We start from the raw sequence: 22,544 nt of genomic DNA, 5'->3' as shown, positions 1-22,544 counted from the left end.
AGTAGGCAAAGCAGCAGCCAGAGATAGGGCAGCAGACTCCCTGCAAAGCAGAAAGCCTGATGTAGCACTTGATCTGAGGAAACTGAGATCATGACCTGAGTCGAAGGCAGAGGCTTAACACATTGAGTCACCTAGGTGCTCCTAAGGCAAAGACATTTGAGAATCACTGAAACAGGCCCCTCGCCCAGAAAATCAGCAAGAACATCCAGCTAAGACAAAGTTCACTGATCAATGGAACAGCAGAAGTCCAGAGTTAGGGGAAAGCAGTAAATAGAATTCATGGCTTTTTCCCCATGACGCTTTAGTCTTGCAAAGTTAAATTTTTTAATTTTTTTTTTCTTATTCTATTTTTTTAACTTTTCCTCTTTTAATGTTTTTAACTTGCTTACCTTAAGAATATCTTTCTAAAAAACACTTTTAAAACCTTCATTGTTATAGTCATATTTTATCCCTTCATTGTATTTAACCTTGTTTTTTGTATATGTATAGTTTTTTTTTTTTTTTTAAATTTAGGCATACAATTTCTTCTAATAGAACAAAATTTCTAATCTCGCACATGGCTTTGTTCTAGTTTCCAGCCTGAGCACATTTCCTACTCTATTTTTTTTCTTTTTCCAACCAACTTATCTTATCAATTCCTGTTTTAGAATTTTTAAAAATTTTTCATCTTTACAGTCATATTCCATCTCTTCATCATGTTTGACTTTATTTTTCTATATATGTAAGCTTTTCTTTCTTTAAATATTTGGGAGGTTATTCTTCTAAGAAACCAAAATACACCCAAAATCAAGTAGTCAAGTGGGTAGCTCTGTTCTATTCATCAGTCTAATATGTGTGTGTGTATGTGTGTATATACATATATATATATATATATATAACTTTTTTATTATTTATTTTTATTTCCTTTTCCCCCTCTTTCTTCTCCTCCCAGTTTTAGATCTCTTCTGATTTGATTAGTGTACATTTTTTCAGGGGTTTTGCCACACTTTTAGTATTTTTTTCTATCACTCATATATTTATATATGGATAAAATGACAAGGCAGGAAAACTCATCACAAAAAAAAAAAAGAACAAGAGGCAGTACTGACAGCTAGGAACCTAATCAATATGGACATTGGTAATATGTCAGAATTAGAATTTGAAAAATACTCAAGGTGCTAGCTGGACTAGAAAATGGCATGGAAGATACAAGAGAAACCCCATCTGGAGAAATGAAAGCCCTTCTGGAAAAATAAAATAACTAAAATCTAAACAACCTATTAATGAGGTACAGTTAGAAATGGAGGCTCTTACTGCTAGGATAAATGAGAATTAGCGATATAGAAGACCAAATGATGGAGAATAAAGAAACTGAGGAAAAGAGAGACAAACAACCACTGGACCATGAGGGGACATTTCAAAAAATAAGTGATACCATAACAAAACAATACTAGAATAATTGGGATCCCAGTAGAAGAAGAAAGAGAGAGAGGGCAGAAGGTATATTGGAGTAAATTATAGTAGAGAATTTCCCTAATATGGCAAAATATGGAACAAACATCAAAATCCAGGAAGCACAGAGAATCCCCCTCAAAATCAGTAAAAATAGGTCCATACCCCATCATCTAATAGTAAAACTTACAAGTCTCAGTGACAAAAAGAGAATCCTGAAAATAGCTTAGGAAGAGAAGTCTGTAAAATACAATAGTTGAAATATTAGACTGACAGCAGACTTATCCACAGAGACCTGACAGGCCAGAAAGAACTGGCATGATATATTCGGAGTACTAAATGAGAAAAACATGCAGCCAAGAATACTATATCCAGCAAGGCTATCACTGAAAATAGAAGGAGAGATAAAAAGCTTCCAGGACAAACAAAAATTAAAAGAATTACCAAACACCAAATGAACCCTAGAGGAAAAATTGAAAAAGGACCTCTAAGCAAAGAGAGAGCCTAAAAGCAGTAGACCAGAAAGGAACAGAGACAATATACAGTAACACTCACCTTACAAGCAATACAATGGCACTAAATTCATATCTTTCGATATTTACCCTGAATGTAAATGGGCTAAATGCCCAATCAAAAGACACAGGGTATCAGAATGGATAATAAAACAAGATCCATCAATACACTGTCTACAAGAAATTCATTTTAGACCCAAAGACACCTCCAGTTTTAAAGTGAGGGGGTGGAAAACAATTTGCTATGCTAATGGACATCAGAAGAAAGCTGGGGTGGCAATCCTTATATAAGATAAGTTAGATTTTAAGCCAGAGTATAATAAGACATGAGAAAGGACACTATATCATACTTTAAGGGTCTGTCCAACAAGAAGATCTAACAATTTTAAATACCTATACCTCTAACATGGGAACAGACAATTATATAAACCAATGAATAACAAAATCAAAGAAACATATTGACAATAATACAGTAATAGTAGGGGACTTTAAAACACCCCTCACTGAAATGGACAGATCATCCAAGCAAAAGATCAACAAGGAAAAAAAGGCCCTAAATGATACACTGGAACAGATGGATATCACAGATATATTCAGAACATTCCATCCCAAAGCAACAGAATATACATTCTTCTCTAGTGCACATGGGACATTCTCCAGAATAGATCACATCTTGTGTCACAAATCAGGTCTTAACTGGTACCAAAAGAATGGGATCATTCCCTGCATATTTTCAGACCACAATGCTCTGAAGGTAGAACTCAATCACAAGAAGAAATTTGGAAAGAACCCAAATACATCGAGGTTAAAGAGCATCCAACTAAAGAATGAATGGGTCAACCAGGAAATTAAAGAAGAATTGAAAAAAAAATCATGGAAACAAATGAAAATGAAAACATAACTGTTCAAACACAATTGTGTTCAAAGACAACAGTTCAAAATCTTTGGGACACAGCAAATGCAGTCCCAAGAGGAAAGTAGATAGTGATACAAGTCTTTCTCAAGAAACAAGAAATTCTCAAGTACACAACCTAACCCTATACTTAAAGGAGCTGGAGAAAGAAGAGCAAACAAAGCCTAAACCCCACAGGAGAAGAAAATCATAAAGATCAGACCATAAATCAATGAAAAAGAAACAAAAAAAAACAATAGAACAAATCAACAAAACTAGGAGCTGGTTCTTTGGAAAAATTGATAAGACTGATAACCCCCTGGGCCAGACTTATCAAAAAGAAAAGAGAAAGACCCAAATAAATCAAATCATGAATGAAAGAGGACAGATTACAGCCAACACCAAAGAAATACAAGCAATTATAAGAACATATTATGAGCAACTATACACCAGCAAATTTGACAATCTGGAAGAAATGGATGCATTTCTAGAGACATATATACTACCAAAACTGAACCAGGAAGACACAGAAAGCCTGAACAGACCCATAACCAGTAAGGAGATTGAAGCAGTCATCAAAAATCTCCCAACAAGCAAGAGCCCAGGGCCAGATGGCTTCCCAGGGGGAATTCTACCAAACATTTAAAGAAGAATTAATTCCTATTCTTCTGAAACTGTTCCAAAAAATAGAAATGGAAGGAGAACTTCCAAACTCATTTTATGAGGCCAACATCACCTTGATCCCAAAACCAGACAAGGATCCCATCAAAAAAGAGAATTACAGACCAATATCCTTGATAAACACAGATGCGAAAATTCTCACCAAAATACTACCCAAGAGGATCCAATAGTACATTAAAAGGATTATTCACCACAACCAAGTGGGATTTATGCCTTGGCTGCAAGGTTGGTTCAACATCCGCAAATCAATCAACGTGATACAACATATTAATAAAAGAAAGAATAAGAACCATATAATACTCTCAGTAGATGTTGAAAAAGCCTCTGACAAAGTACAGCATCATTTCTTGATCAAAACTCTTCAAAGTGTACGGATAGAGGGTACATGCCTCCATATCATCAAAACCATCTATGAAAAATATGAGAATATGAGAATATCATTCTCAATGGGGAAAACTGAGAGCTTTTCCCCTAAGATCAGGAACACAGCAGAGCTGTCCATTATCAACATTCAACATTGCACTAGCAGTCCTAGCCTCAGCAATCAGACAGCAAAAAGGAATAAAAGGCATCCAAATTGGCAAAGAAGTAGTCAAACTCTCACTCTTTGTGGATCATATGTTACTTTATGTGGAAAACCCAAAAGACTCCACTCCAAAACTCTTAGAACTCATACAGGAATTCAAGGAAGTGTCTGGATATAAAATCAATGCACAGAAATCAGTTGCATTTCTGTACACCAACAACAAGACTGAAGAAAGAGAAATTAAGAAGTCGGTCCCATTTACAATTGCACCTAAAACCATAAGATACCGAGGCATAAAGCTAACCATAGAGGCAAAGTATGTGTACTCAGAAAACTATAAAGTACTCATGAAAATAATTGAGGAAGACACAAAGAAATGGAAAAACGTTCCATGCTCATGGATTGGAAGAACAAATATTGTGAAAATGTCTATGCTACCTAAAGCAATCTACACAATTAATGCAATCCCTATCAAAATACCATCAATTTTTTTAAAGAAATAGAACAAATAATCCTAAAATTTATATGGAACCATAAAAGACCCCAAATAGCCGGAGGAATGTTGAAAAAGAAAACAAGGTTGTGGGCACCTAGGTGGCTCAGTGGGTTAAGTCCCTGCCCTCAGCTCAGGTCATGATCTCAGGGTCCTGGGATCGAGCCCCACATCAGGCTCTCTAACTCAGTGGGAGGCCTACTTCTCCCTCTCTCTGACTGCCTCTCTGCCTACTTGTGATCCCTCTCTGTCAAATAAATAGATAAAATCTTTAAAAAAGAAAGAAAGCCAAGATTGGAGGCATCATAATTCCAGACTTCAAGCTCTATTACAAAGCTCTCATCATCAAGAAAGTATGGTACTGGCACAAAAATAGATGCATAGATCAATGGAACTGAATAGATAGCCCAGAAATAGACCCTCAACTCTATGGTCAACTAATCTTCAACAAAGCAAGAAAGAAAGTCCAATGGAAAAAAGACAGTCTCTTCAACAAATGCTGTTAGGAAATTTGGATAGCCACATGCAGAAGAATTAAACTGGACTATTTCCTTACACCACACACAAAAATAGACTCGAAATGGATGAAGGACCTCAATGTGAGAAAGGAATCCATTAGAATCCTTGAGGAGAACATAGGCAGCAATCACTTCGACCTCAGCCACAGCAACTTCTTCCTAGAAACATCGCCAAAGGCAAGGGAAACAAGGGCAAAATGAACTACTGGGACTTCATCAAGATCAAAAGCTTTTGCAAAGCAAAGGACACAGACAACAAAACCAAAAGACAACTGACAGAATAGGAGAAGATATTTGCAAACGACATATCAGATAAAGGGCTAGTATCCAAAAACTATAAAGGGCTTAGCAAACTCAGCACCTGAAGAACAAGCAATCCAATCAAGAAATGGGCAGAGGACATGATCAAACATTTCTGCAAAGAAGACATCCAGATGGTCAACAGACACATGAAAAATTGCTCCCCATCACTTGGCATCTGGGAAATACAAATTAAAACCACGGTGAGATACCACCTCACACCAGTCAGAATAGTTAAAATTAACAAGTCTGGAAAGGACAGATGCTGGCAAGGATGAGGAGAAGGGGAACCCTCCTCCACTGTTGGTGGGAATGCAAGCTGGTGCAGCCACTATGGAAAAGAATTTTCAAAAAGTTGAAAATAGAGCTACCCTATGTCCCATCAATCTCAGCATTGGGTATTTACCCTATAGATGCAAATTTTGGGGCACCTGGGTGGCTCAGTGGGTTAAAGCCTCTGCCTTCTGCTCAGGTCATGATCTCAGGTCCTGGGATCGAGCCCCGCAATGGGCTCTGTGCTCAGCAAGGAGCCTGCTTCCCACTCTCTCTCTGCCTGCCTTTCTGCCTGATTGTGATCTCTCTATCAAATAAATAAATAAAAAATATTAAAAAAAAAATAAAGATGCAAATGTAGTGATCCAAAGGGGCAAGTGCCCCCAAATGTTTATAGCAGCAATGTCCACAATAGCCATATGGTGGAAAGAACCTCGTTGTCCATCAACAAATGAATGGATAAAGAAGATGTGGTATGTATATACAATGGAATACTATTCAATCATCAAAAGAAATGAAATCTTACTATTCACAATGATGTGGATGGAACTAGAGGGTATTATGCTCTTGAAATAAGTCAATTAGAGAAAGATAATTATCATATGATCTCCCTGATATGAGGAATTTGAGAGGCAGAGTAGGGGGTTTGGCGTGTAGAGAAGGAAAAAATGAAACAAGACGGTATCAGGAAGGAGACAAACCATAAGAGACTCTTATTTATTTGACAGAGAGAGATCTAAAATAGATAGAGAGGCAGGCAGAGAGAGAGAGAGAGGGAAGTAGGCTCCCTGTTGAGCAGAGACCCCCCCCATGCGGGACTCGATCCCAGGACCCCGAGATCATGACTCGAGCCGAAGCCACCCAGGTGCCCTCATAAGAGACTCTTAATCTCACAAAACAAACTGAGGGTTGTCAGGGGTAGTGTGGTAGGGAGAGGGTGGTTGAGTTATGGACATTTGGAGGATATGTGATATACTCTAATTAGTGTTATGAAGTGTGTTGTGAAGTGTGCAAGCCTGCCGATTCAAAAAACTACCCCTGGGGCAAATAATAAAAATAATTAATAAAAATAGTAAAATGAAAATTTTAAAAAAATTAAAAGAAAGAAGAATAGATACAAGTCTGGAAACCCAACTACGTAACTCCTGGTTATATAAAGAACTTTAAGGTCTGTGAATGTCTTCTTTTCTTCTTACTATGTTAATTGCAAGTTAATTTCTTGCTATGTTAATTTAAAGTTTGTGGGGAACAGTCTTTTATCTAGTAAGGTATAATGGTGGACATTATATAAATAAGTACTCAGGAGAGGGAACTGAGCATAAAAGGGTAACACCCAGTCACTGGGGATGAAGTCCCAAATTCTCTCATTGCAGAGTAATGAGAGTGACAGGAGCTCTAAACATGCAGTCCAGAGTGGGACTGTGGCTCCACTCTTTACTCCCTTTGTTTCAGAGACAGAGTTTCAGCTTTCACAAGCTTAAGCTTTCTCATCAGCAGAATGAAAGTATTTCTTAATAATAGGTTTGTAAATATTACATGACATTATGGTGCTTGTCACTTTAAGGACAGCTAGTATTATTCATCACATCAAAAAAATAAACCTGAGAGCATCAATAATTGAAAAATACCTGGACGAAGCAGTGACTCAAGAATAAGAATTAATTACCACCAGAGAGTCAGGCTGCATACCAGTAGCAAAAATCTTTGCTATGAATTGTGCAGTAATTTTTCTTAGAATAAAATTACCTTTTTTGTATGTGAAAGAGGCAAATATACATGTGATAATAAATATTTGTTATTTTTTACAAAGAACACATCTATAGTCATTTGTTAGCATTTATGCTTATAATGAAGTATGCTTTGTACATGTAACTGTAACAAATAGCTTGGGTAGGTAGTACATAAGTTAAGAACAGTTTAGTATTTTAGGATATGGAGAATGGCATGGCAGGTAAACTCCTTCATGAAGTTTCCGTGTTTTCTCAGGAAACGGTCTGATTGGAGCAATGGCAAATGTAAAGTCTGATTTTTGAAGCAGATTTCACATTAGACTTAGGCTAAGGAAGATAAGAAAAGAAAGAATCTCAAGAAAAAGTCTAGTAGAAGAAGGACAGTGAATTGAGAACATACAGAGACCAGCATGTAAGAAATAAGAGAAAGGTCAGACATTCGCAGGGAATCCAAAAGATGAAAGGATAAAATACAGTACAATTACTGGCAGGATTTGAGATACTTTGATGAGCTCACAAGCTGAACTGTCAAAAGTTCATCTCAAGCTTTCTATTAATGGAAAGATAAATCAGTCCTTCACAAGATTTCACCATGGAAGAAAGGAAAATGCAACATCATTCAACTTATAGGGGAGCCAGAAATGAAGGACTTACCTTCGACAATACCTTCATATCCAATTAATTAATTCCTTTATATTTTCACTCTTTTATATTTCTATAATTCTCCCCTATTTCTTTGTTTCCCTTCTAGTCCATGTTTCTATCACATCTTACTAAAACTGCTATATACCAGTCTCCCAGAGTCACCTGCCTCCATCTCACGCCTCTTCAATTCTCTACTAAACCTAAGAGCTAGAATCCATATTTTCCAAAGGCAAATACATACATAGCTGTATGTATTTGGTTAGGCAAATACATACAGAAGTATTTCAAATTTCAAATTTTAAATACATACAGAAGTATTTCAAATTTCAAATTTCAAATACATACAGAATGTATGTATTTGTCTAACCATACAACTGCTGCCTCCTTGAAATACTTCTTTGATTCTCATTATTTTCAGTACTAATATAAAAATCAACAACTTACAAAGTCTAGATTCAGTTCCTACTTATTTCTTTAGCTCCACCAGCTTTTATAGTATATCCCTCTTGTTCTGTTTCATACTATTCAGCCAATATTGATTATCCATCAATTTCTTATATATAAAATATTTCAATATTTTCAAAATGATTGAATTAATGATTATTGATCCTAATGAATATATTTTATTAATTATTGGTAAGAAAATATCATTGCTCAATTTTTTGTAATAATTATAAATGAAGTCCACTAAATGAAAAGAAGTCTGTGACTTTCTTGAAGATAAATTCATCAAATGTACTACTAGCTACCTATCTATATTGATAGAAAATTGTCCTCACATTTTTCTGAGATATAACATCTTTCCCTTCATACAATTAACAAAGACTTTTGGTAAGGATTTCACATTCATGATAAAGGGCTTAAACAATTTTCTGTTAGACTTTGATGAATTTCTTATGAGATCACCTGACCGTCAGTCTTAGAAGGCGCGTAACGTCCTTTAACTGATCTTTCAAGGTATTTAATGATCATTACCTAGTCTAACAATTGGATAATAATCCAACCATTATTTCCCTCTCCTCTGTAAAAAAATCCTGTATGAAGAAAAAATCTTTGCATTAGCCCTCTTATAAAGGTTCTTCTCTTATGGGAAGTTTGAAATAAGTATTTAAACAAGTTTATAACCAATTCACTCAAGTTGCTTTAATAGTACTAAACTTAGATGAATAAAGAGCTAGAATAAATAAAAGAACACTGTAGTGGTTAAAGACTCTCAGATGTACTAGTGATACTCAAGCCAGCTTTTAAATATGATATGTGCAAACTCTTGAAAACCTGTGAATTTAAAACCTGCACTTCTTATTGCTTTAATTAAGAGATTGATCATTCCTCATATAAGTTCTGATTTTATTTTTAGTATGTTTCAAAGCATGAGAGTTTGATATATCTATATGGATTACTGATCACCCTTTCTTCTATCCTCTTCCAAATCACTCTCTCATGCTTATTGGAAAATGAAATTGAACAAAACTGTCTTGGTTGGTTTTGCAGTCATGGAAAAGAGCTGATACTCAGTGAAGATATACTATGAAGATATACTAATATACCAATACTACACTATATACATACTATACACATATATACACTATATATATAAGTATATATAAAGCTAATATATTATATATATGCAATATATATACTAAGATACCAAATGAAGATAAACTAAACTATTACTACAACTAATAATAACAATAATAACAACAACAAATGATCCAGAAAGCATAATACACCAAGATTCAAACAAAGACTAGGATAATTCAATGTTAAATATTTAGAGTCATGGCATCTGTAAGTATGTCTAACTTCACTTCAACTATATTTTCTACTTTGGGGAAAGTTACTTTTTTTTTTTAAATGGTTATTCTAACAATATTTACCAATAAGTTATGATTTAACCTGCTAGGTTAGGATGTGGATAGAAATAAGTTCCCTGTCTTATTTGTGTAGTCCAGTTCTATAAAAATTTATGCAAAAGGAAGTTGATAGTAATCTTGAGTCCAAAGAGGGAAAGAAGTCCTTCCCAATATTCTATATTTTGTGTATGCACAAATTACCATTCCCCCATCAGCAAAAAAGAAGTCTTCAAATGTTTGTTTAGAAATCCATAAATTTTAAGGAGATCCCTTTTGAATTTTTTCTTCTTTTGAAACAAAATTTCTAGTTATCAGACTATTATATGCAACATAATTATAGCATTCTACAATTGTAAAGACATAGCATATTATTAAATCTCTGAATAATCAATTCCAACTTTCAATTAACAACACAGAATTGGATAATAAAAAAAGCATACAAAAGAGACTTGTGATTATTATAAATTGAATGACATTTTTTAAGTTGTAATGTGCAAAGCTCTTACCTCTTGAAATAACAGTTTCCAACCCAGTTCCGTTAATAAAAGCCCGTTTAATGGTCTGTGTTTTAATATCTGTCCAGTATAAACGTTCTTCAGATGCATCAAAGTCTATCACAGTAACATCATCAATATCGGGGACTGTAAAGGCCGTGATAAAGTTAAAATATGGATTATCAATATCCACTCCTCTGATTTCAGAACGCCTTGCATATAGAAGAAATTTTTTCATTTCTAGAAAAGAAATAGAAATAAGTGTTTTTCTCTTCTAACCTCGGCAAGTTTGAAGCAATCTAGAAATTCTAAAATTATTTCTTATTATTTAAAAGAATTTTAACATCAAAAAATCATAATCAAGATTTGATAGGCATAAATGAGTTATCTACTATTTAAATTAAAATTCTTAAGAAACAAATGAAAAACAAGTTAGAATTCTTAAGTCATTATTTTTCTTTTGTTAGAAATACCAAGAAATTCTCAGTGATTAGATCTTATAATTTTAAACAATTCCTAAAACGCATGAACTCTGCAAATGTCAAACAATGGTATTTTTCTTTGTACCTTATCAGAACAAAATTAAATGATTTTTGAAGTCATCTAAGAACATTTTTTATACTATCTCAATAAAATTAAACATGGATTTAAAAGTCATGTTCAGGTTCTCCTTGTCAAAATTGGGCTTCAAATAATGTTAAGGTATGTTTTATTACACATTTTTAAAAATCTGTAGTAAGTAACACTGTGAGGCATTGCATCATTTTTACTTCCTATAAGCACCTTTTAGAACTGAGTTTATAAAATAGGAGATTAAGTAGAAATAGATGTCACAAATAATCTATTATTTCATTGCTCTCTTTGGAATTATTGTTGTTGTGATATGTTAAGATTATATATAATTAATTAAATCAACATGCACCTACATTCCTGAGATAAAATTTATGAGCACATTCTTCTCTGCCCTTGAAAGTAATTGCTTCACAAATAAACAAAAATTACTCAAAATTAAAAGAAATCAAAACAGAAAAAAAACTATAGTCTGATTTCATTCATAAATTTCATTATCATTTTTTCTAGTTTAAATGTGCTGTTTAAATATTTTTAAGAAATATTTCAAAGTCATATATTTTACCTCATTCTTCCTCCCTTCAAGTTGATAATCCCCTATAAATGATGTGAAAGTAACTTTAGAAGAGCAGGAGATTAAAGCTATTATGTACCTCTTTGTTACATGGGTTACCTACATCATCACTTTCTGAAAATGCCTGTTCACTTACAAATCTCCCTGTTTTGTAGAGATAAATTCTGCCAACACACCAAATGAGAAAGTGGCAAGAAAAAAAAATGAATAAGGTAATAAATAGTAAAGTGCAGCATATCACATATTTAAAGACTTCGTCAGTCGTCCCAAAAGTAGATGAATCATCAATATAGTCAGGAAGTAGCACTACCTCAAATGTTTTTAAGGACATTAAAAATCTCTTCTGCTTCACTTTGAGGAAAATCTTAATGCTAATATCATTTGAGAGAATTCAATTTGAAATTTGGATAAAACTACAAGAAATTTACCATAGCAGGTCTTCTTGTCTGAGGAAAGTTTCATCAAGTGGGGGCACGCACAAGCAGCAGTCCTATTATGATTGATCAGACACATATGAGAGCAGGGTCCTTTGCCATCATTTGTTGCACAGGGATTGGGAGCTGTAATTACACAGCAAAATATTAACAGTGAAAAAGAAAAAGAAATATATTAGGGAACCTTTGAGGTTGACAAGGGTTATTCATGTAATAATTCAAAGTGAAGTTCCCTATATAGCACCCATTACTGGGATGATTAATATGACAATAATAGATAATCATACATAGCAATTGCATTAATAAAAACATTTTCCTCCTCAATGATAACAACTGTTAACTCCCTCAAATTTCTCTAAGTCTAAATATATGCATCCTATTTCCTTAGAAGGAAAGATTTTGTTAAGGATTTTTTTCTGAGGAAAAAAAAACAGGAGTAATTATTAAATTTAGTTTATAATAAGCTCAACTAAACCATAATCCAGGAATTGAGTGTGTCAATGTACATTGTTACTTTCCTAACCCACCATATAGACTCCCTTTGTGCCTCAGCACATCACTCTTAGTGTTTCTTCAGGAAACTGCTCTTGTTACATACATATCTTTCCTTCAGGTTATATGCTTTTTATCAAATCAGAGGCCTAAGTGAAGAAATGTTTAACATCCTTCAAGATTAAAACATCTACACTTTCATTTTTTTTTCTCTCTCTACTAACTGGCTAAAGCTTCCTCTACTTATGCAGACCTGTTAAACTATATTGTACAAGTAAGTTATAATATATTCAAATTTAGAGTGGAATATTAAATTTTATAGCTCAATGTCATTCTCTTATTCTTTTGTGTTTCGTGTTCTGTCATTATGCCTTTTGGATAAGATTTTAATCTCAGTCGATCAATAACTATTCTCTTAAATCTTATTTTTATAGAACCTGTCTAGTAGAATAAGGACACTAAATTAAAGGCAGAAAAGTGTTACAACTTCTGATCCCACTGACAATATTTTAGTCTTCAACCTATATCGTCTTCCTAACAAGTGAACCTATTGTTCAGAGTAGTTAATGCCTGTCCTGTAGAGTTTTAAAGCATAAAGATCAAAAATAAATGTTACAATGAAATTGTAGAGGATATGAAAAATTAACTGTACTTGATACTCAATGTGGTTTTTGCTGGTATTTAGGTAAAATCATAATCAATATCTTTGCATTTGCTTAAAAATAAATAAATCAAAGGAAATGAAAGACAGAAATATTTTTATAAGAATATCAATAAAGAAGAAATTTTAAGATGATGGCATAAAAGGATCCTGAACTCACCTTCATCCATAGACACCACAAATCTACAGCCATATATATAGAATAATGCCATATGAAAAGGATCTGAAAGCTAGCTAAGTAGCACCTCCACAGCAAAGAATTAAAGGTCCACACTGAAACAGGTAGGAGAGGCAGAGACATGGTTTCAGAGAAAATCCTCCTCAACCCTCACTGCTAGTTCCAGCCTTAATACCCTGATTTTGCACACCATAGCTACAAACTGTCCAGCTCTAACTGGCCAGCCAAGCACCCCACCCTCATGGACCATAGCCACTACTTGTCCTACCAAAGCTGGCAGAGATGTACTGCGTTCATAGGGGACACTTCTTGAGCATCTAGCTCTCATGGTCAGGGGGGATTACATTTCTGGGCCTCATGGTCTGAAACATTCGGAGAAACAGACCTTGGCAGGCTACAATCCTCAGGGCACTGCATGAACAGTAGACTGAAACACTTTCCCAGTATTTGTGTGAAAATGCCTATTTTCTTGTTCTGGAACTAAAGCCTGAGAACTAACATTCAGAGGCCCGAGGCCCCCTGGGAACCTAAGTAAAGAATCACTATATTAGTGCCCTCTTTTGTCTTTGTTGATATCTCCCAGAAAAGGGATTGTACATATGTTTAAAGGCATAATTTTTAAAACTGTTGTCCAGATCTCTCAGGTTTGAAAGTCACCATGTTTTATGATTATGAACCATGGTTTATGATTAAGACTATATTTATACACCTTAAAGGCTGTTGCCTGAGAATCTATCTTACAATAACACTAAAACTATACATTGTCTAAAATCCCTCCCTTTGGAACACTGACAGATTTGGGCACACCTACAACAGCTGGGACCTGTGAAGAACAAATCGGGCTACTTAGACAAAGGTAGGAGAAACAAACACAAGGTAAAAAGAAGTTTAAAAGAAACGCTTATCTGCTACACAAGTCCACTGCTTCAAGACTGAGAGAGGTAGCTTTTTCACCTAATGCATAAAAACAAAAACAGAGAGTCAAGCAAAATGAAGAGACAGAGGAATACATTCCAAATGAAAGAATAAGACAAAGCCTCAGAAGAAAACCTTAATAATGCAGAGGTAAATAATCTACCAGCTAAGGGTTCGAAGTCATATTCATAAAGATGTTCACCGAACTCCAGAAAAGAACGAATGAACACAGTGAGAACTTCAACAATGGGGCAGAAAACATAAGAAAGTACCAAAAAGAAATCAAAAGACTGTAATACAATATATTATAATAGCTGAAATGAAAAACACAATGGAGGGGTTCAGCAGCAAACTAGACTAAGTAGAAGAACGGATCAGCAACATGGAAGACAAGACAGTGGAAATCATCCAATCAGTGGAGCAAACAGAAAAAAATAATAATAATAACAAAAGTGAAGGTAGCTTAAGGAACCTATTGGATAATATCACACAGAATCATATGCATTATAGGAATCCCAAATGGAGAAGAAAGAGAGAAAGGTGGTAGATTATTTATTTAAAGAAATAATGACTGATCAAGACAGTATGGTACCAACACAAAAACAGACACATATATCAATGGAACAGAGTAGAAAACCCAGAAATGGACCCACAACTATTTGATAACCAAACTTTGGCAAAGCAGTAAAGAATATCCAATGGGAAAAAGACAGTCTCTTCAACAACTGGTTTGGGAAAACTGGACAGCAAAAGGCAAAAGAATGGAACTCGACCACTTTCTTGTATCATACACAAAATTAAATGCAAACAGATGAAAGACCTACATATGAGACAGGAAACCACCAAAATCCTAGAGGAGAACACAGGGAGTAACCTCTTTGACATTGACCACAGCAACTTCTTATGAGATACATTTCCAAAGGCAAGGGAAATAAAAGCAAAAATAAACTATTGGACCTCATTAAAATAAAAGCTTCTGCACAGTGAAGGAAATAATTAACAAAACTAAAAGGCAACCTTCTGAATGGGAGAAGATATTTGTAAATGATATATCCAACAAAGGATTGGTATAAAAAAAAACCCCAAAAAACAAAAAACAAAAAACAAAAAACCCACAAATAATCAAGATAACAAATAGGTAGAAGAGATGAACAGACATTTTTCCAATGAAGACGGACAGATGGCTAACAGACACATGAAAAGACACTCAACATCACTGATAATCAGGGAAACACAAATCAAAACTACAATGAGATATCACCTCACACCTGTCAAAATGGCTAAAATCAACAATACAACGAACAGCAGGTGTTGGCAAGGATGCGGAAAAAAGGGAACCCTCTTACACTGTTGGTGAGAATGCGAACTGTAGCAGCCACTCTGGAAAACAGTATAGAGGATCCTCAAAAATTTAAAACTAGAGCTACTCTACAATCCAGCATTTGCACTTCTAGGTATTTATACAAAGCATACTAAAATATTGATTTGAAGGGATACATGCACCTCGATGTTTTTAGCAACATTATCAGCAATAGCCAAATTATGGAAAGAGCCCAAATGCCCATTGACTGATGAATAAGTTTCATCAGATGTGGCATATACATACATGAAATATAACTTCAACCACAGAAAGAGTGAAATTTTGCCATTTGCAACGATATGGGTAGAGCTAGAGAGTATTGAGCTAAGTAAAAAAGTCTGACAAAGAAAGACAAGTACCATATGATTTCACTCATATGTGGAAATTAAGAAACAAAACAGATGAATATGGAGGCAAAAAAGGGAGGCAAACCAGAAAACAATCTCTCAACTATAGATAATAAACTGACGGTTACCGGAGGGGAGGTGGGTAGTGGGATGGTGAAGTATTAAGGATGGCACTTGTGATGATCACCAGGTATCATATGTAAGTGATAAATAGCTAGATTTTACACCTGAAATTAATGTATACTTAAATATCTGGAATTTTAATAAAAACTTAAAAAAAATAAAGTATGGTTGAAAACTTCCATAATCTAGGAAAAATAAAGGGGTGGAGGGATTAAGACATCCTATTTCAGGAAGCACAGAGAGTGCCACATAAAATAAATAAAAAGGGATCCAAACCAAGATACATTAGAATTAAAATGTCAATAGTTAAAGATGAAGAGAGAATATTAATAGCAGCAAGAGAAAAACAAATTCTTACATATAGGGGAACCTTAAGGCTATCAACAGATTTATCAGCAGAATGTTTATAGGCCACATGGGAGTGGGATGACATGTTCAGAGGGCTGAAAGTAAAAACAAAACAAAACAAAGCAAAGCAAAACTTCCATACAAAAGTACTTTACCCAGCAAGGTTATTATTTGGAATTAAAAGAGAAATAGAGTTTTCCAGATAAACAAAATGCAATTCATTACCACTTAGTGGCCTTAAAAAAAATGTTAAAGAGACTTCTTTAGGATAAAAAGAAAAGGGAATAACTAATAACAAGCAAACATCTGAAAGTAAAAATCTCATTAATAAATGTAAATATATTATAAAGATAATGGATTAACAATTTATAAAGCTAATATGAAGGCTAAAAGACAAAATATTAAAATTAATTATAGCTGTAATAGTTAAGGGGTATACAAAATAAAAATATGTAAAATATGGTCTTTGTATGGCTCTTCCAGCTGATTCTCTTTGGGCACAATGGCAACTCTTAAGGAAAAACTGATTGCACCAGTTGCAGAAGAGGCAACCATCCCAAACAATAAGATCATTGCAGTGGGAATTGGACAAGTTGGTATGGCATGTGCTGTGAGCATTCTGGGAAAGTCCCTGGCTGAACTTGTCCATGTGGATATTTTTGAAGATAAAGAAGAAATGATGGATCTGCAACATGGGAGCTTATTTCTTCAGACACCTAAAATTTTGGCATGATTCTGTCATGCCAAATCAGATGATTCTGTGATTGCCAATTCTAAGATTGTGGTGGTGACTGCGGGAGTCCACCAGCAGGAGAGAGAGAGAAAGCTTAATCTGGAGCAGAGAAATGTTATGTCTTCAAATTCATTATTCTGATAGTCAAGTATAGTCCTGATTGTACCATAATTGTGGTTTCCAACCTAGTGGATATTCTCACATATGTTACCTGGAAACTAAGTAGACTACACAAGCACTGTGTGATTGGAAGTGGTGTAATCTGGATTCTGCTAGATTTCTCTATTTTATGGTTGAAAATTTTGGCATTCATCCCAGGAGCTGCCATGGATGGATTTTGGGAGAACATGGTGATTCAGGTGTGGCTGTGTGGAGTAGAGTGAATGTGGCAGGTGTTTCTCTTCAGGAACTGAATCCAGAAATGTGAACATAAAACAACAGTGAAAATTGGAAGGAAATACATTAGATGTACATAAGATGGTGGTGGAAAGTGTCTATGAAGTCATCAAGCTAAGAGGATATACCAGCTGGGCTACTTGATTACGTGTGGCTGATCTCATTGAACCCATGTTGAAAAATCTATCCAGGATTATCCAGTGTTAACAATGGTGAAGGGGATATATGATATTGAGAATTAAATCTTCCTAAACCTTCTGTGTGTCCTGAACGTTCAGGGCTTAACCAGTGTGATCAACCAAAAGCTGAAGGATGATGAGGTTGCCTAGCTCAACAAAAGTGCAGATATGTTGTGGGACATCCAGAAAGACCTTAAATATCTGTGACTTGTGGCTTCTAGGCTGTAGAAATTTAAAACTACAATGTGACTAACTTGGTATTTCATCCATATACATGGGTCACAGTTTGCTTTTATCTTCCTAAATATGTGAATCTGGGCTCACAGAATAAGAGACCATACTTGGTTTAATGCTTGCAATATGAACCCTTGAACAAATAAAATTAACTAGAGTGCTTCTAAAAATAATTAATTAATCAAAATAATTTTTCAGGAATTAGAAAGAGATGTAAAATGTGACATCAAGAATAGAATACATGGTAGGGGAGGGTAATAAAGATGCAGTTTTTTAAATGTGTTTGGATGTAAGATGCTATCAACAAAATAGACTATCTGTATGTGTGTGTATTTCTTTCTATCTATCTATCTATCTATCTATCTATCTATCTGGTGCTATTTGTGGACCACATAGTAACCACAGATAAACAATCTATAGTAGATACACCAAAGACAGAAAGGAATCTAAACGTAACAATAGAGAAAATCATCAAACCACAGGGAAGAGAACAAAAGAAGAAAAAAAGGAACAAAGACAAACTACAAAAATGTCCAGAATACAATCAACAGAATGTCAATAAGTATATACCTATGAATAATTCTTTAAATATAAATGGAGTAAATCTCTAATCAAAAGACACAGAGTGCCTGAATGTGAAAAAAATAAATAAATAAAACAAAACAAACAAACAAACAAAAACAAACCCCAAGACCCATGCATATTTTGCCTGCAAGAGACTCACTTCAGATCTAAGGACACACACAGACCAAAGATATTCCATACAAAGGGAAAGTAAAAAAAAGTAAAAAGAAAAAAATGTTCTGCTAAGGGTTATACTCATATCAGACAAAATAAACTTCAAAACAAACTATATGAAAGACAAGGGCATTACATAATGGTCAGTCCAAAGAGAAGATATAACATGTGTAAGTATTTATGTAGGTATTTATACACCCAGTGAAGGAGTACCTAAATACATAAAGAAAATATTAATAGATTAAAAGAGAGTAACTAATAACAATACAACAATATTAGGGGACATTTAAGTGCCACTTACATCAATGGATGGATATCCAGACAGAAAATCAATAAGAAAATATTGGCATTAAATGATGCATTAAACCATCTGGATGCAGATATATATAGAATATTTCATCCAAAAGAAGCAGAATACATGTTCTTCTCAAGTGCACATGGAACATTCTTCAGGATAGATAAGATGTTAAACCACAAAACAAGTCTCAGTAAATTCACAAAAAAATGAAATCATATCAAGCATCTTTTCTGACCACAACAGTATAAAACTAGAAATCAATTACAGGAAGAGAAGTATAAAAATCACAATTATGTAGAGATTAAACAACATGCTACCAAATAGCCAATGGGTCAATGATAAAATCAAGAAAGATTTTTGATTTTGATGATCAAAATTGAAATACAAAAGACCAAAATCTGTGATATGCAGCAAAACCTGTTTTATGAGGGAAGTCTCTAGCAATACAGTTAACCTGAAGAAATATGAAAAATCTCACTTCAATAATCTAACTGTATACCTAAAGGAAGTAAAAAAAAAAGAAGAATAAATAATGCCCAAAATAAGTAGTATGAAGGAAATAATAAAGATCAGAGTAGAAATATATTTAATAGAGACTAAGAAGATAAAAGAAATGCTCAAGGAAAGTAAAAATTTCTTTGAAAGAATAAACAAATCTTTACCTGGATTGAACAAGAAAAAAAGAGGGGCTCAAATAAATGTACTTGAGTATAGGGCCCCCAAAATAAACCCACACATATATGCTCAATTGATTTATGATACAGGAGTCAAAAATATACAAAAGGAAAAGGACAGTCTTTTCAATAAATGGAATTGGGAAAACTGACAATCACATGAGAAAGAATGAAACTGGATTGCTATCTTACACCACACACAAAAATTAACTCAAAATTGATAAAATATTTGAATGTAAAGCCTGAAACCATAAGATCTCAGAAGAAAACATATATGGTTAGCTCCTGAACATCAGTCTTAGTAATTTTGTTTGTTTGTTTGACTTCAAAGGCAAGGGAAACAATAGCAAAAATAAACAAATGGGACTATATCAAAACTAAAATCTCTGCACAGTAAAGGAAATCACCAAAAAAACACAAATCAAGGTGCTAAACGGAAGAAGATATGTGCTCATCATATATAGGGGCTAATACACAAAGTACATAAAGAACACATAATTCAAAACAACAAAAGAAACAACCTCATTAAAAAATGGGCAGAGGATTTAAATAGACATTTTTCCAGAGAAGACAGAGATGGCTGACAGGCACATGAAAAGATGTTCAACATCATTAATTATCAGGGAAATGCAAATGAAAGCTATAATGAGATTATTATCTCATTCTTGTTAAAATGGATTTTGTCAAAGAGACAAGAAGTTAACATCTGTTGGAGAGGATGTGAAGAAAAGGGAACACTCGTACACTGTTGGTGGTAATGTAAATTGGTAAAGCCACTATGGAAACCTATATGGATATTCCTCAAAGAACTGAAAACAGAATTAACGCAATTCAGCAATTCCACTTCTGAATATTTATCCAGAAAACAAAAACACCAATTCAAAGGGAAATAAGCAACCCTGTTCACTGCAGCATAATTTATGATTACCAAACTTATGGAAACAATCTAAGTGTCAATCAATGGATGAATCTATCAAAAGATGTGATATATACATATAGATCTATAGATATAGCTACGATGGAATACCACTCAGCTATAAAAAAGAAAATCAGTATTTGTGACAACATGGATGAACATTTAGGGTATTATGCTAAGTGAAATAAGTCAGATAGTGAAAGACAAATACCATATAATTTCATTTATATATGAAATCTAAAACCAAACAAACAAAAGGAAACAAAAACAAAGTCATATAGAATATATTGGTTATCAGAAGGGAAAGAAATTGAGAGAGTAGGCAAATGGGTGATAAGTCTCAATTGTACGGTGATGGGTGGTAACTAGACTTATGGTAGTAATTGCTTTGTAGTGTACAAACTGAATTATAATATACAGCTGAAACTCATCTAATGAACACTAATTTAACCTCAATTAAAAAAAAAAAAAAAACAAGAACAACACCGTTAGAAAAAAAAAAAAAAATGGAAGCCTAAGTCTAGGGATTCTTTGGGAGTACAATTCCCTCTATCACATGGAGAAGTACTATATATATATTCTTCACAAGTATAAATTATGTGTTACAATTAGATTCCCTGAAGAAATTGCAGGTTAGAGAAGCAAGAGAGCAGATGTTAAGTTTATGAAGGAGGAAAGGTATTGGAGGAGTGGAGCCAGAATCAGGGGGCACTGTTTGAGAACCATTAAATACCCAGAGCCACGCTGACCCAGCTGTAGTAGTAAAAGTTCAAATTTCAACACTTGGGACAAGAAACAGAAGGTGAGGAAAAAGAAGAAAAATAGAAAAAAAAATGAAGAACAAAGGGTGAAAGAGGAAGGAGGAGGAAAAATTTGTTTAAAAATACTGATATAGGAAATGCTATTCTTCTCAAGGAAATCAAAAGTATAATCCAAGACAGCTCAATGATAGGTAGTTGGATTTCACTTTCAACATCACTATTTTTGGCCCAGAATCATACTAGCTCTTCTCAACATCTTATAATCATGAAAAAAATATTTTTAAAAGCAAAAATAAAATAAATAAAATATTTAGTTTCTATATGCACAATAAAGTAAAAAATCACATTGCTTTGTAGCCCATCTGTATTAATGATAACACTGTAATGTAATAGTCACAATATTTTGTGCTTTCAGTGTGCAAAATCTAAAAGACTTTACTTTCAATATTTATCTTTTCTCAATTTGAAATAATACTGTTAAATATTTTTAGTTTCTGGGGCACCTGGGTGGCTCAGTGGGTTAAGCCTCTGCCTTCGGCTCAGGTCATGATCTCAGGGTCCTGGGATCAGGCCCCACATCGGGCTGTCTGCTCAGCAGGGAGCCTGCATCTTCCTCTCTCTCTGCTTAACTCTCTGCCTACATGTGATCTCTGTCAAATAAATAAATAAAATCTTTAAAAATATATACATTTTTAGTTTCTTTCTAACCATGCAAATAGACACCAAATTACCAAATTAAGGAATTTGATTCACAAACTTATATTTTAATATACAGCAGGCATTAGTAAATGGTGACCCCAGAGCCAAATATACTTCACTGCTTACTTTGGTAAATAACGTTTTATTATAACATAGCCATGCTCATTAGTTTCCACATTGTTTATGGTTGCTTTCACACAGTAAGTGCAAAGTTGAGTAGTTTCAACAGGGATCATATGGCCCATCAAGTCCGAAAATACTTATAATCTGACTCTTTACAGAAAAGTTTTGCCAATACCTGATATTAAACAATTAACTATTTTATAAGAAATACTATGGCAGAATCCAATATCAATACAAAGGTTGTGAACTCCTATAAGACCAAGGCTATCCCTTCAAATTGTATCCAGAAGTTGAGAAAAGCTGACCAGTCAATGGAATGCTGTAACTAACAGATGAAATGCTATTAGAGCTATGTAAACTGAGTGTACCGATGGTTCATATTATCTAAACTTAAGCTGAAGGTGCCAAGGTGGCTCAGTCAGCTGGGCATCTACCTTCAGCTC

The 22,544-nt window shown here is 34.2% G+C and overlaps 1 protein-coding gene and 1 pseudogene across 1 annotated transcript in view; one reads left to right on the top strand and one right to left on the bottom strand.

Annotated features, from left to right (window-relative positions):
• Positions 1-22,544, bottom strand: part of LRP1B (LDL receptor related protein 1B) — a 2,013,404-nt gene that overhangs the window by 621,048 nt on the left and 1,369,812 nt on the right. Inside the window, exons 28-29 of the mRNA XM_046019480.1 lie at positions 11,921-12,052; positions 10,361-10,588 (exon numbers count right to left, since the gene is read on the bottom strand). Coding sequence (XP_045875436.1) covers positions 10,361-10,588; positions 11,921-12,052 — 360 coding nt within the window. The remainder of the gene's footprint in view (positions 1-10,360; positions 10,589-11,920; positions 12,053-22,544) is intronic.
• On the top strand, positions 16,846-17,549 carry LOC123950958 (annotated as a pseudogene).

The sequence above is a fragment of the Meles meles genome, chromosome 9 (assembly GCF_922984935.1).
Source record: "Meles meles chromosome 9, mMelMel3.1 paternal haplotype, whole genome shotgun sequence".
Classification (NCBI taxonomy): Eukaryota; Metazoa; Chordata; class Mammalia; order Carnivora; family Mustelidae; genus Meles; species Meles meles.
This window is presented reverse-complemented; position numbering and strand designations above follow the sequence as displayed.